The sequence below is a fragment of the Geotrypetes seraphini genome, chromosome 11 (assembly GCF_902459505.1).
Source record: "Geotrypetes seraphini chromosome 11, aGeoSer1.1, whole genome shotgun sequence".
In the NCBI taxonomy this organism is placed as follows: domain Eukaryota; kingdom Metazoa; phylum Chordata; class Amphibia; order Gymnophiona; family Dermophiidae; genus Geotrypetes; species Geotrypetes seraphini.
Window position 1 is genome coordinate 75,791,672 of NC_047094.1, and position 14,574 is coordinate 75,806,245.

Genomic DNA, 14,574 nt, shown 5'->3' on the forward strand with positions numbered 1-14,574 from the left:
AACACAAAGTTTAAAAAAAAAAAACTACCCTATTTAAAAATTTAGCATAACAGCAGTAGAAGTGAATTAACCGCCACCTGAAATGTTAACAGTTTTAAGACAAGTAGATCACGAGATGAGTGCATAAATGCCTGAGGAAAGAGACAGGATTTATGCTTCCTGCAAGATTGTGTAATTTGAAAAAAAAAAAAAAAAGAAAGAAAGATCTGTTATGCAGGAGTGGAGAGATGGCTTCTCAATGTGGTCTGTTGGACCCAACATTTAAGGTGGTGGCAAGTCTTTTCACCTCTACAAACCTGATTGGAGTGAACTTGGTATAGCAGCTGAACCCAAGCAAATCCCCTCCTGATGCACAAGAATATCTACAGCCCCCAGATCCCAAAGGAGAAAGGAAGAAAATGTTGCAGGCAGCGAAAACCATTCCTGGTATTTGGTGGAGGCTTCAATTGTGTGGCGAGTTCTCTGGATCAGGGTCCTCAGTCTGAAATTTCTAGATATAATGAAACTGAAAATTAATCTACACTAACTAACGTGCACTGACAACATTTTCCAAGATATCCAGGATGCATTTTACCAGCATTGTGTTAAAAAAACTGGATTGATCTCTGGTGCACACCGGCCTCTGTCTGCACAACTCAGGTACTGATCGTACCCTCTGCCTTTTCTGAGCATTGCACTGTGCAGTAAAGTGCCTTTTGAACACCACTGAAATCACCTGCTTTGGAAAGTAAACTTGGAGATTAAATAATGAGTCTCTACAACACCCTAGAACAGGGGTAGGGAACTCCGGTCCTCAAGAGCCGTATTCCAGTCGGGTTTTCAGGATTTCCCCAATAAATATGCATTGAAAGCAGTGCATGCAAATAGATCTCATGCATATTCATTGGGGAAATCCTGAAAACTCAACTGGAATATGGCTCTCAAGGACCGGAGTTCCCTACCCCTGCCCTAGAATAAAAGAAATGGTAAGGTTTCATGAAAAAATTTAGGAAATTAAGCTAATCTCAGGGGTTTTCAACCCAGTCCTCAGGGCACATCCAGCCAGCCAGGGTTTTCAGGATATCATCAATTCAATGGAGATATCCTGAAAATCCCAACTGGCTGAGTTATCCCCAAGGACTGGATTGAAAACCTCTGAATGAACAGTAAGCTTAAGATGACTGCACTTTGAGCAACTAGATTTTGAAAAATTTCAGCCAGACTTATTCAGCTAAATTTGGCTGAAAATTAAATTTAACGACTTTCTTTGTTTCTCAGGCACTTTTTGAAAATTGACCCTCTAGTGCAGTGATTCCCAACCCTGTCCTGGAGGAACATCAGGCCAATCGAGTTTTCAGGCTAGCCCTAATGAATATGCATGAGAGAGATTTGCATATGATGGAAGTGATAGGCATGCAAATTTGCTTCATGCATATTCATTAGGGCTAGCCTGAAAACCCAATTGTCCTGGTGTTCCTCCAGGACAGGGTTGGGAACCACTGCTCTAGTGCACTAGCATAGCCAGCTAGCTGATTTGGGGCAGTCCTGCCCCTGCCTTTGAGGAACGAGGTTCTGCCTGCACAAGTACACCATCGATCCCTTTCTGCCCCCACTTCTGGAGCTGGGTCTGTGGCAGGTGGTGACCTGCCTTTAGTCTGAGGCAAAGTGCTGGGCTGTAATGAGAGGTGGGTCTGCTGCAGCCTGGCCCTGGCACCATCATGTCCTCATGATATGAGAGAGATTGGATGGGTCTGAGCCAAGGCCTGCCCCTGTTCTAGTGTAAGCCAGGGTTTTATTTGTCTCCATAGCAGTCACTTGGTACTCCAGGTGAGGTTTTTAGAGGAATGTTTGCCTCTATCACTGTGTTTCTCTGGAAATGGCTGCCAGGTCAGCACACCAGCAATACTACTGCATCTCTGTGAGGGCTACAAAAGACGTGAATGTCGGAGCATCTGCTTGAGCAAGAACTACAGGCAAAAGTTGTAACAGGCAAAAGCAGCAAAATTCACTATATTTTTGCCATAACTGAACGTACTGCTCTGCTAATGCACCACAATCCTGCCCTGCAGCACCCCCTGTTGTTCCTTCAAGTCTTCCGATGCTCTCCCAATATTCTCATGCTGAGACTCTAACAATGCACCTCAGTTCTTTCCTGTAGTCAGTGTCCTCCCATTATAGTACTGAGACCTCCTTATACTGCTCTCTCATTGAACCTCTCTCCCGTCTCCAGAAACCCTGCCAAACACAGCTCTCCAAAAGCACCTCAGTCTTGCCTTGCAGTACCACTGCTGCTCCAATACTGAGATAATCCACCAACATAGCTCTGCCAGTCCTGCTGTGCAGCACACCCTGTACTGAACCTCTTCTGAACTGAGAGAGCTAAGTGTGCCAAACTGCAGTGGCTTGGTAATGGGATGATCTGTGATTCAGGAATGGCTGCATTGTATTTCTCTCCCTCTCTCTTTCTAAATTACAGACTCAAACTCTTCAACCAATCCTTGGTTGGACATGCCCAGGCTCTGTACATTTTGTAGAAGTAATGTGGAGTGGTTTTGGGGTTTGTTTGTTTTTTTTGGGGGGGGTCTTTTCTCTCAGTCTCCTCCTGCCTGGCAAATCCGTTGTTCCCTGCCTCTCTTGGGGAGATGCCTGACTAGGCTTCCAGCTGAATCTTTGCCTTTGATTCGGAGCATCCAGCAGGACCCGTGCCATTCGCCTCTCCAGCCATTGCCTGCAGTTACCGAAAACTCTGTGTCAGAGGAAGAACTGTCAGTGGGAGAGACCTACAGTCAAGCAAAGAAGGAGGTAAGTAATTTTAGACACGCAAAGAATAAAAGCCAAATTAAATTGCACAGTAGTTCAGAAAAGTGGTAGAGAAAGAAAAGCACACAGTAAATAACACAAGACAGAAGTCACTTAAGGTGAGAAAAATATCTTGACTTTGTAGAGCTGTTTTCTCTCTATTTAAAGGACAAAAAAAGTTAAGATGTATTTACATTTTTTCCAGCCTGAGAGAAAGGGCAGGTCTCCTTTATTATCACACTAATTAATGCTGGCCTAAGGGAAAAACAGATCTCTACCAGAGTATAGAGTAGGGCAGTGGTCTCAAACTCAAACCCTTTGCAGAGCCACATTTTGGATTTGTAGGTACTTGGAGGGTCTCAGAAAAAAATAGATAATGTATTATTAAAGAAGTGACAATTTTGCATGAGGTAAAACTCTTTATAGTTTATAAATCTTTCCTTTTGGCTAAGTCGTAATAATAATATTGTAATTTATAGCTAAGAAACTGTTTTATTTTACTTTTGTGATTATGATGAACATAACGAGGGCCTCAAAATAGTACCTGGTGGGCCGCTTGTGGCCCCTGGGCCACGAGTTTGAGACTGGAGTATGGTATATTTTCAGAAGTTTTGTCAGTGCACACATGCAAAAAAAAAAAAAAAAAAGAGCCTGTATAGCTTGACAGTGTGTGGTTAAGGGGGATTTTATGCTGCCTAAAACTACCATACAGTCAATGTGTATCTTTACAATGCACAGAAATTGGCCACAATTAAACGAGGCATTCTGGGAGCCCTGCTATGACTCCATGCATTGAGATTTAATTTTCAAAGCATATGGTGTAATTGGCACCCTGATAATACACAACGCCCACTATCTTTCTGAAAGTACTAAAGTTACAGAGATGTTTTATGCATATTATTAAGACTGATATGGGGGAAGCCATAGCTTGCCCTTGATTTGTAGCATGGAATTTTGCTACTATTTGGATTTTTGCCAGGTGCTTGTGACCTGGATTGGCCACCATAAGGATGGGCTACTGGGCTGGATGGACCATTGGTCTGACCCAATAAAGCTATGCTTATGGGTAACTTTGCAGGTAAGTGTTCTGAAAATTTACCCAAATGACCAAAGCCTGAGTGACGAGCAGGCCTCACCAGCACACTGACTACAGCTTGAAGGGAAAGGCAGGTCTCTTTTATCACTACACGCCAATTTCATCTTCAAGGAAGAGCATTATTAATACATATACTAACTGCAGTCTGAGCGGAAGGCAAGTCTTCTTTATCATGGTATACTGTAATTCCAGCCTGCGAGAAGGGCGGGTCTCCTTTAACTCTGCATACAGTGACTCCATCCAGAAAGAAGGGCAGGTCGCCTTTAACACAGCAGACACAGATTTCCAGTCTGAGAAAAAAGCAAGTTTATCACTACACACATTCCAGTCTGAGGGAAAAACAGGTCTCCTTTATTATTACATGCACAAATTTTAGCCTGAGAAAAAGGCAAGTCTCTTTTTTCACTACACACATTCCAGCCTGAGGGAAAGGGTTACCTCATGGCTCCAGAAAAAGGCGAATGGATTGAGACATCTGGGTTTTACTTCCATTGAAAGCAATGGAAGTATAACCCAGATTTTTTAATCAATCCTCCTTTTTCTGGAGCCATATGGTAACCCTAGGAAAGATTGATCTTTTTTAATATGTACATATGTAGATTGCAGTCTGAGCGAAAGGCAGGTCTCCTTTAATACCATACACACAGATTCCAGCCTGAGAAAAGGCAATTCACTGGTAGTATGAGATGCTACACAGGAGTTTTTCAATTTGTTATAACACAAACACCTCTTCAAAGTGAAACCCAGATAGAAAGCTAAGGCTAGTGCATAATAATCTTATATAGCCTTGAAATACTGAAATCCCTATTTTGGTGTGTGTGCTGGTTCCAGTTATTCCGCTCAAGCTCTGCCAACAGCTGTGAACATCCCAGCATCAGATTTAAGCAGCGTCAGGAATTCATAGGGTATGGGATCATTATACAGTATGTTATGTGATTTCTGGCTGCAAGGAAGAAACTAGAGCCTTTTCAACCATTATTAAATGTTGCTCACACATCGTACCTCACAGATCAAGCAAAAACATTGCTATCATTCCCACATAGACAGTATGTTAGAAACTGGAAACTTGTAATACTGACATCCAAAAGAGTCAGGGAAACTTTACCAAAATATACCCTTTATAAAGTCATTATAAATGTTAATTAACTCCTAGTTGCCCTTGAAGAACAGGAGGTCAGTAAGTGTTTGTCAGCTGCTTCCTTTCTCTGAATACTCACACCAAGGGCACATGTAAGCATCCCGTTGAGCGTTTCACAATGACCTGGAAATCATGGAGATGCCAGCCCAATGTTCAGTGGCTGCACCTGCATAGTTAAGCGGCTTAATTTCGGACAGCTTTTTTTTTACAAAAAGGAGCAAAGCGGTTTACAAACAATAAAATTAAGGGAAAAGAAATAACTCAAAGAGAGACAGAACCAAGTAATATAGAATGTTTAAAGGTCTCTTCAGCAATTTTCCTTTATTTTAAAATTTAGTAGGTAGTCCTAAATCAATATGGAGACCATGCACTAAGTCTATGAGTAAGTTAGTAACATATAAAGTATTGGATCAACCATTAAAAACAGAAGCAAATAAGGGAGTCCTTAGTCCAGTTTTGAATTTTGAATAAGAAAGTTCTAATTGCAGAGGTTTAGTGACAAAAATCCATAGAGAAGGTGCCAAGTATTAAAAAGCAGAAGAGTGTGTAGAAGCAAGTCGTGCTTGAGATGGCGATGGAAAAAAAAAAACCTGACCATCATAAGTAGAGTGCAAAGTATGAGATGGGATATGAGGAGTATGTACAGAATGACACAGGGACAAATTTTCCCCATCCCTGTGAGATTTCTCTATCCCTGTCAGGTCCCCATGAGCTCTGTCCCTGTCCCATTCCTGGAAGTCCTCATCTGAACAAGCCTCAAACACATTAAAATCATAAGTGTTTGAGGCTTGTGTGATTAAGACAGAGTTTGCAGGAATGGGACAGGGCAGAATTACCAGGATATTGAGATCCTGCAGGGAAGGGGACAAATTGTCCCCGTGTCATTCCTAAGAATCTTCTATTGAATGTGTTGTGTCACCATGAGCCAATGATATTCCTTGAAGAGCGATGTCACATGGTTACACAAAAGCCAAATAGACAAATTTTGAACAGATTGCAATCTTTTGAGTAGCGCCTGTGAGAGCTCTGCATAAGCCACTTTACAATAGTCAAGTCTACTGATAACAAGACTCAAAGTCAGGGTAAGCTGTGAAGACTGGTCCAGAATAGAGCAGAATTGTCTTAATGCCCAGAAACACAATTTCACCGGTGAATTAACCTGAGGTTCAAATGATAATTTGCAATCATTGATAATGCCTAGGTACTTAAATTTGTTGAGTAAAGTAAGAGAAGTACCAGTGATGGAAGGCCCTAAAAATGGCTGAGGAAAGTGACCAGCAGCCGACAGACTTAGTCATATTTAGAATCAAACTATGGGTGCAGCTCTGAATATCGGACTGGCACCCATATAGCCCCAGGCTCTTTTCCATTGCTGCCCCCAATATGTCTCTGACCTGCCCAGGTTTTAGTTGGGTGGTCTGTGGGGATATTCAGTTAAATGTCATTGAATATCCCCACTTAGATGGTAGGAAACCATTTAAGTGGACAGGAAAGACTCTTAACCACTTAAATCACTTTGAAATAATAGTAAAATAACACATCTTAACAGTAGCCCAGGTTGATAAATTCCCCCCTTAGTTAAAGGAAACACAGGTCTCTAGACTGCTATATGTCTTAAAAGTGAGATAACTATAGGGCAGTCAAGTCATTGTGACATCACTGATATGGTTGGTTCTTTGGCTTTGGTAAAATAAGGCATTATGACATCACAATATGGTTTTGGTTATCTTTATTTGTTATACCACCTTTCCTCCATGAATATCAAAGTGGTTTACAATAGATTGAATAGTAAGCAGGTGCTCTAGGCATTTTCTCTATCTGTCCTGGTGAGCTCTGATATAACTATGGCACCTGGGGCAATAGAGGGTTAGGTTCCACCATTCTCTATTTCTAAGAACAACGCCCTCATCCTCTCAGTCTCATTGACTCACAACCTCCGGGTAATTTTTGACTCATCTCTCTCCTTTTCATATATCCAAGAGACTGCCAAAACCTGTTGTTTCTTTCTCTACAATATCGCTAAGATCAGACCCTTCCTTTCTGAACGCACTGCTAAGACCCTCATCACCTCTCGCCTAGACTACTGCAACCTGCTTCTCACTGGTCTACCACTACACCATCTCTCTCCCTTTCAATCTGTTCAGAACTCTGCTGCATGCCTCATGTTCAACCCATATCTAGATGAAAACTATTGTATTGAACAAACCAGAAAAAAGAACAAGTACAACAACTGGAGATATATTAGTTCATGAAATTATACAACAAGGAGCCCACGATCCCAAGATCCCTCCCACCCCCGCACCCCCTATCCCTAGCCCTCACAACAAAAGTAAAACAGGCAAAGATAGCAGCCTATAGAGGCCAACAAGAAAGAATGCATAAAAACTTGGTGCATACACACAAAAGGGTATAACAGCTGCACAGGAATCAAAAAAGAGATCAAGTATCCCAACCCACCGAATGGAGGAGGTCTGACCTATACCAAAGTGAAAGCATACCCTTCAGGGCCCTGGACTCTGATGAGCCCCAAAAGAAAATGCATATGACCTCCCCCCCCCCCCCCCCCGCAAAGTCCCCACTCCCCAAATCAAAAACACTGAAGAAACATAAAACAAAATAAACAGACATACAAGCAACAAAAGAAAAAAAAACAAGCATAGGAAAGGCCACCCTGGGCCACCAACCCCACATCATTCAAAGCAGACTAAACTGGCAAGGTATTAAGAATCATACTACGGGTTCTGTGTGACAAGGAATATATGTAAGGTCCCCAGACCTGCAAGAAAAACTTAGATTGGTGAAAGAATGACACACCTGACCCCTCTCAATCAACATCAAAGCATGTAAGCGGTTTAGCCATGCCCAGTAAGAAGGGGCGCGATCCGAGACCCACTCCCCCAAAATAATTTTCTTAACCACAAACCCAGCCTTGCGCAAAAACAGTCGGCCAACACTTGGAGGGAAGCGAAAAGCCTCATATTTATCTAAAAGAAATCCCATCGGAGTGAGAGTGAGAGGGAGAGAACGGCCTAACAAAAGTTCCAAATATCAAACCACTCATCTCCAGAAAGCCTGGACGACAGGACAACTCCAGAAAGCATGGAAAAAAGACTTAGGAGCACCCGTACACTTCTCACCACCCACCCATATCTAGAAGGTAGCTGGTGGAGATCAACAAGTCCTGCCAGTTAAAAACTCCCCATACCTCTCCTCTCACATACCTTTATGTTCAAACAATTTTATTGATGATAAACTATACAGTACAAAAGTGAAGACCAAGGCAATACGCAATAACAATGCAGAAAGAACAAACACGGTGCTATGAAGGTCATGACAATATAGTCATCTTTTAGATAAATACAACTGGAACCCCAACTTTTATTTATCCTCCTCCCCCAATACCCAAACCACTCTCAAAATAGAGAACATAACATTCCAGGGCCCTGTGCTCTTATGAACCCTGGAAAGCACATACTACCTCGCCCCCCCCCCCCCCCCCCCGCCCTTCCTCCAAGTAATGAAAACAATTTTTATTAAAAACCAAAAGCAGAAAAAAACACTATGGAATGCAAAAGAAGCAGAACACAGAATCATCAAAACAAAACCAGAGTATTCAGAGCAGGTCATCAAGTTCCCCCTCCAAAAAAAAATAGTAGAACCCCCACCCTCTCCCACCCCCCAAACTCACTCCTCCAGCCCCCCCCCCCACCTCCCCTCCTAAAGATAGCACTAAGGTATAAAGGATAGAAACAAATTTCTTTACAGAGCAGAGTTATTCAAAGCTGATTCAAAGTACAGCTGCACATTTGAGGTGATAAAGAATTGAGATAAGGGTCCCAAATAGCTAGAAAATGTGTTCTCCGTTTGTAGGTGCCCCTGGTATCCTGTGCTTCCATTCCCAATAACTCATGGATAGCCAATCTCTAACCCCAATAAGAGGGAGGTCCCTCTAAGGTCCACTCTTTCAGAATCGATTTCAAACCCAAGATACATAATTTCCAGACCCATAATCTAGAACCCGGCTCCCGAACTCCACAGGAGCTCAGCAGCCCAAAAAGAAACACATCCGGAGACAAAGCTAGGGTTTGTCCCAAGATTTGCCTGTGTCATAGAAACATAGAAACATAGAAATAGACGGCAGATAAGGGCCCACGGCCCATCTAGTCTGCCCACCTTAATGTCCCTCCCCTACCTTTGCCCTGTGAATAGATCCCATGTGCCGATTCCATTTGGCCTTAAAATCAGGCACGCTGCTGGCCTCAATCACCTGTAGTGGAAGACTATTCCAGCGATCAACCACTCTTTCAGTGAAAAAGAATTTCCTGGTGTCACCTCGTAGTTTCCTGCCCCTGATTTTCAACGGATGCCCTCTTGTTGTCGTGGGACCCTTGAAAAAGAAGATATCTTCCTCCGCCTCGATGCGGCCCGTAAGATACTTGAACGTCTCGATCATGTCCCTCCTCTCTCTCCGCTCCTCGAGCGAGTATAGCTGTAATTTGTCAAGCCGTTTTTCGTATGGTAGATCCTTGAGTCCCGAGACCATCCGGGTGGCCATTCTTTGCACCGACTCCAGTCTCAGCACATCCTTGCGATAATGCGGCCTCCAGAATTGCACACAGTATTCCAGGTGGGGCCTCACCATGGATCTATACAATGGCATATTGACTTCCGCCTTACGACTGACGAAACCCCTTCGTATGCAGCCCATGATTTGTCTTGCCTTGGACGAAGCCTGCTCCACTTGATTGGCAGACTTCATGTCCTCACTGACGATTACCCCCAAGTCTCGTTCTGCTACCGTTTTTGCTAGGATCTCGCCATTAAGGGTATAAGACTTGCATGGATTCTGGCTGCCCAGGTGCATAACTTTGCATTTTTTGGCATTGAAGTTGAGTTGCCATGTCCTAGACCATCGCTCCAGTAGGAGTAGGTCATGCATCATGTTGTCGGGCACTGAATCTTCGTCTGTTGTGCATTTGCCCACTACATTACTCAGTTTGGCGTCATCGGCGAATAATGTTATTTTACCTCGAAGCCCTTCTGCCAAGTCTCTTATAAAGATGTTGAATAGGATTGGGCCCAAGACTGAGCCCTGTGGTACTCCACTAATCACCTCCGTCATTTTGGAGGGGGTGCCGTTCACCACCACTCTTTGGAGCCTACCTCCAAGCCAGCTCCCAACCCATTTCGTCAATGTGTTACCTAATCCTATAGAACTCATCTTGCTCAATAACCTGCGGTGTGGTACGCTATCGAATGCTTTGCTAAAGTCCAGGTACACGATGTCCAGGGACTCCCCTATATCCAGCTTCCCCGTTACCCAGTCAAAGAAGCTGATCAGGTTGGATTGGCAGGATCTCCCCTTAGTAAATCCATGTTGTCGGGGATCCCGTAGATTCTCCTCATCCAGGATCTTATCTAATTGGTGTTTGATTAGAGTTTCCATTAGTTTGCTCACTATCGATGTTAGACTCACTGGTCTGTAGTTTGCTGTCTCCATCTTTGAGCCTTTCTTGTGGAGTGGAATGACGTTAGCCGTCCTCCAGTCCAACGGGACGCTGCCTGTACTAAGGGAGAGGTTGAAGAGCGCGGACAGTGGATCTGCCAAGACATCACTCTTGGTGTCCTGCAAACCTTTTCGAGCCGCAGCACATTAAACAAAGTGGCTGCGGCTCGAACTATCCAGAAGTGCAACAAAGCCCTGTAGTCATGAGTATTACATTCATTCACTAGATATGGGCATTCCATGATGACTGGGATGCCCCTCCTCCCTTCCACAGGGGCTGTGAGTGTTGCTCCTTAGTAACCCCATCTTGGAAAGCAGAAGATATGATCTGGTAAATGAGCCCAGTTTCTCCACACAGTAGTTCCCCTGCTTTCCTAAGAAAAAGCCATAGATGCAACAGGAGAACAATAAAAATCTAATCTGTCTCAGCCTGCCCCAAAGACTCGAAGCTTGTTGACATCCTTAACTTTGAAACACTCAAAACACTTTATTATGTGGTATCTTTATAGTATAATTAAATACTAAATGATGCGTCCACAGAATAATTATACATTAAACATTGTGATTATTAATCATAATTACAGGTACAGACCTCAGAATGTAATTATATAGTAGCATGGCTCATATTAAAATGATGTAGATACAGTATACTTAGAATGCAAATAACACTCTTGCTTTTTGAAATACTTCTCTGATCTATCTATCAAAGAGGAGAATCTACATAGCACGTGACACTAGCTTACTTTAATCTTTGTAAGGTAGACAGAATGGATGTAATATGATATTATGCTTATTTGTTTTAGGTGAAAGAATGTCTTCATTGCATGGGATGGAAAATGGCATACTAACAACATTACCACCAAACTTGATAACCAATCTGTCAGGTAACTGGTATGACTATGAAGAAGAGGATGAAGATGTCGAGGAAGATTACATGGAAATTGAGAATTTCATGCACATTTTATCCATGGTGTTCTACAGTATCGCCTTCCTCTTGGGAGTGACAGGGAATGGCCTGGTCATCTGGATCACCAGCTTCAAAATGAAGAGGACAGTGAACACTGTGTGGTTCTTGAACTTGGCCATTGCCGATTTCATCTTCACCTTCTTCCTCCCCCTAAGTATTGCTTATACTGCACTAGGTTTCCACTGGCCTTTTGGAATGCTCTTGTGCAAGCTGAATAGCTTTGTGGCCTTCCTCAATATGTTTGCCAGTGTCTTTCTCCTGATGGTTATCAGCATTGACCGTTGCCTCTCTGTGGCTTCACCAGTGTGGTCCCAGAACCATCGATCATCAAAGCTGGCTTCCCTCGTTGCTTTGGTTGTGTGGTGTTTGGCTCTTGCTCTTAGTTCCCCCTATCTAGCCTTCCGGGATACACGTTCTTCATACAATATCTATAGGAACAGCACAGTGACACATTGCTACAATAATTTTGCCTTTTCTGATGACAACACTAGTGAACGTATTCAATATCTGAAAGCAATGAGGCACAGAACTATGATCATAGCTAGGTTTGTGTGTGGATTTTTTATACCTTTCATAGTTATTATTGTTTGCTACTCTATCATTGCCCTCAGATTAAAGAAGAATCGACTAGCAAAGAAGAGTAAACCATTCAAGATAATTGTTGCTGTTATTGTGTCTTTCTTCTTTTGTTGGCTTCCATACCACATATTCTCCTTCTTGGAAACTACCACCCACTCCTCTCCAAGCTCTACAATGATGAGGGCAATCATTATTGGGATCCCGTTAGCATCCAGCTTAGCTTTTATTAACAGCTGCATCAACCCAATTCTCTATGTTTTCATTGGCCAAGACTTCAAGGAGAAGTTCAAGAAGTCTATCTTGTCAGCTTTTGAGAGTGCCTTCAGTGAGGAATCCGCCCAGACGAGTGTCAGTAAAAGCAAGTGCAAATCCATTTCCGATGCAGAAACAAATTTTAATTAACCCTTTGGTTCCTGACCTGCAATATATGGTTGTGCTGACCAAGACAGTGGCATACAATGACCACAGCTGACTGTGGGATCTACAAATGGATTCAGGTCTGCAAAATTATTTTTCTTCCTAACATGGGGACTGACAGACCTTGGTGTGACAGTACATTCTGACTGTGGACCTTGACTTTGGTTGGGAATAGCTAACCATGGCTGGATACTCTTAAATCTCCTGGATGACATGTCCTCCTCTTTAGAAAGAAATTGCTTGCTGTTCAGCCTGAATGATTCATGTTAACTAGTTACTGCATCCCTTTATTAACTCCTTTATGCTTAATTTGTACAGCTTTATCAGTATTATATAAAAATACTGACCATGATTGGCAATGGTTAGAAGTCTTGCCTAAAGCATAATCAAAGCCATAGGGTATATTCCAAATTTCCACTCCATTGGCATTTTGTTTACTTAAGCATGTAAGTGGCAATAGAACATCTAAGAACTATTTCGGAAGGGTGCATGCAAGTGGCATAGCACATAAGTGCAAGGAGGCATTCACATGGGCAGAGAATGGGTGGGTCTGCCACTTACACTTGCAGTTTATAGAATACAGTAAGTTATGTGCACCCTTGGTGCCTTTGGTGCCCACAGTTAAGCCAGGTCTATGGCTGGTATAACTACTGGTGCCTAAATAGAAAGTGTACCAATACTGGGTTAAGCTATTATTTTATAATGGAATCTGGGCAACTAGGTGTCATCATAGAAAAAGCTTTCACCATGTGGCTTTGGAGCATCTAAATGCAGGTGACCATTTGTAACATTACTCCTGTAATAGTCCATTCAAAGTTATTATACAAATAAGAACATAAGATTGGCTAAATTGGGCCATATCAATGCTCTACCTAGCTCAACATCCTACAGTTGCCCAAAGTTGTCAAAACTATCAGCAGCAAAGTATATTTAGGTGGTCCCTAAAGACATATAAGAGAATTACCAGCATTGAATGATTCCAAAATTTATTTAGTATTTATATACAGTGTTCCCCCGCGAATTTGCGGTTTGCGAATCATGGACTCACTCATTCATGGTCTGCTCCAACCGCCTCTTCCTGTAGTATATACAATCTACCTAATCTCCCTCTTCTCTTCCCCAAGAAATCAAAACACTGCTGTTCAAAAAGTATAATCAATCTACCTATTCTCCCTCTCCTCTTCTGAACTTACTCCGACCAGGCTCTGCTCACTCCCTGGCACCATACCCCAATCAACCAATAAAAAAAAAAAAGGGCAAAGAAAGCTACCTGAAACCTAAATTATCCTATCGAAACCGACTATCTACCAACGTATGGAAACAGACTACTTGCTATGTAATGTAATGTAACCTGATTTATCTTCCAATGTTATTAAGTCTTTACCCTCTTTCTGTTACTAAGTCTATACCCTCAATCTGTATTCTCCAATATCATGTACCCTCCTGGAAATGTCCAGTTCTCTTCATATATAATCCGCTTTGAACCGCAAGGTACAAGCGGAATAAAAATCACTAATGTAATGTAAAGTCGGGCTACACCAATCAGGAGCTGCGTGTCAAAGCAGCTCCTGATTGGTAACACCCAACTTTACTACAGGAAGTGGCGGTCAGAGCAAACCGCAAGTGATTTTCTTCATCCACCGGCGCACCAGCTGCCCTCTCCTGCCTCCCTTGCCTTTTTACAGGTGAAAAACCACCTTCGCGTTTTTTAAAAATTTGCGGGGATTCCTGGAACAGAACCCCACAAATTTCGGGGGAGTACTGTACCCCTATAGCCTATTGGTTTACATTCAGGTACTCAAGCATTTTTCCTATCTGTCCTGCTGGGCTCACACTCTACTTAAAATACATGGGGCAATTAAGTGACATGCCCAGGGTCATAAGGAGCAGTGTGGGATTGAACCCACAACCTCAGGGTCCTGAGGCTGTAGCTCTAACCACTGAACCACACACTCCTCGGAAAACCTTCTTAAAAGTGTCTCATGATTTCATCTCATATGTTTAATTGATTTTAAGAGGCTTTATTCCATTAAAAAAAAAAAAAAAAAAAATTGCATCCGTAGGGTATAATCTTCCTGAGGAGAAGTGTGGCG

General features: G+C 42.7%; 1 protein-coding gene across 1 annotated transcript; it reads left to right on the top strand.

Moving 5' to 3' along the window:
• The first annotated feature begins 1,799 nt into the window (after window positions 1–1,799).
• Window positions 1,800–13,771, top strand: LOC117368922 (chemokine-like receptor 1). The gene is made up of 2 exons (XM_033962699.1): window positions 1,800–2,781; window positions 11,322–13,771. Exon 2 carries the CDS (start codon window positions 11,330–11,332, stop codon window positions 12,464–12,466), a length of 1,137 nt encoding a protein of 378 aa, XP_033818590.1. The 5' UTR covers window positions 1,800–2,781; window positions 11,322–11,329; the 3' UTR covers window positions 12,467–13,771.
• The last annotated feature ends 803 nt before the right edge of the window (window positions 13,772–14,574 follow it).

Excerpts from the sequence above, each read along its gene's own strand:
- LOC117368922 (XM_033962699.1), top strand. The coding sequence starts at position 11,330 with ATGTCTTCATTGCATGGGATGGAAAATGGCATACTAACAACATTACCA.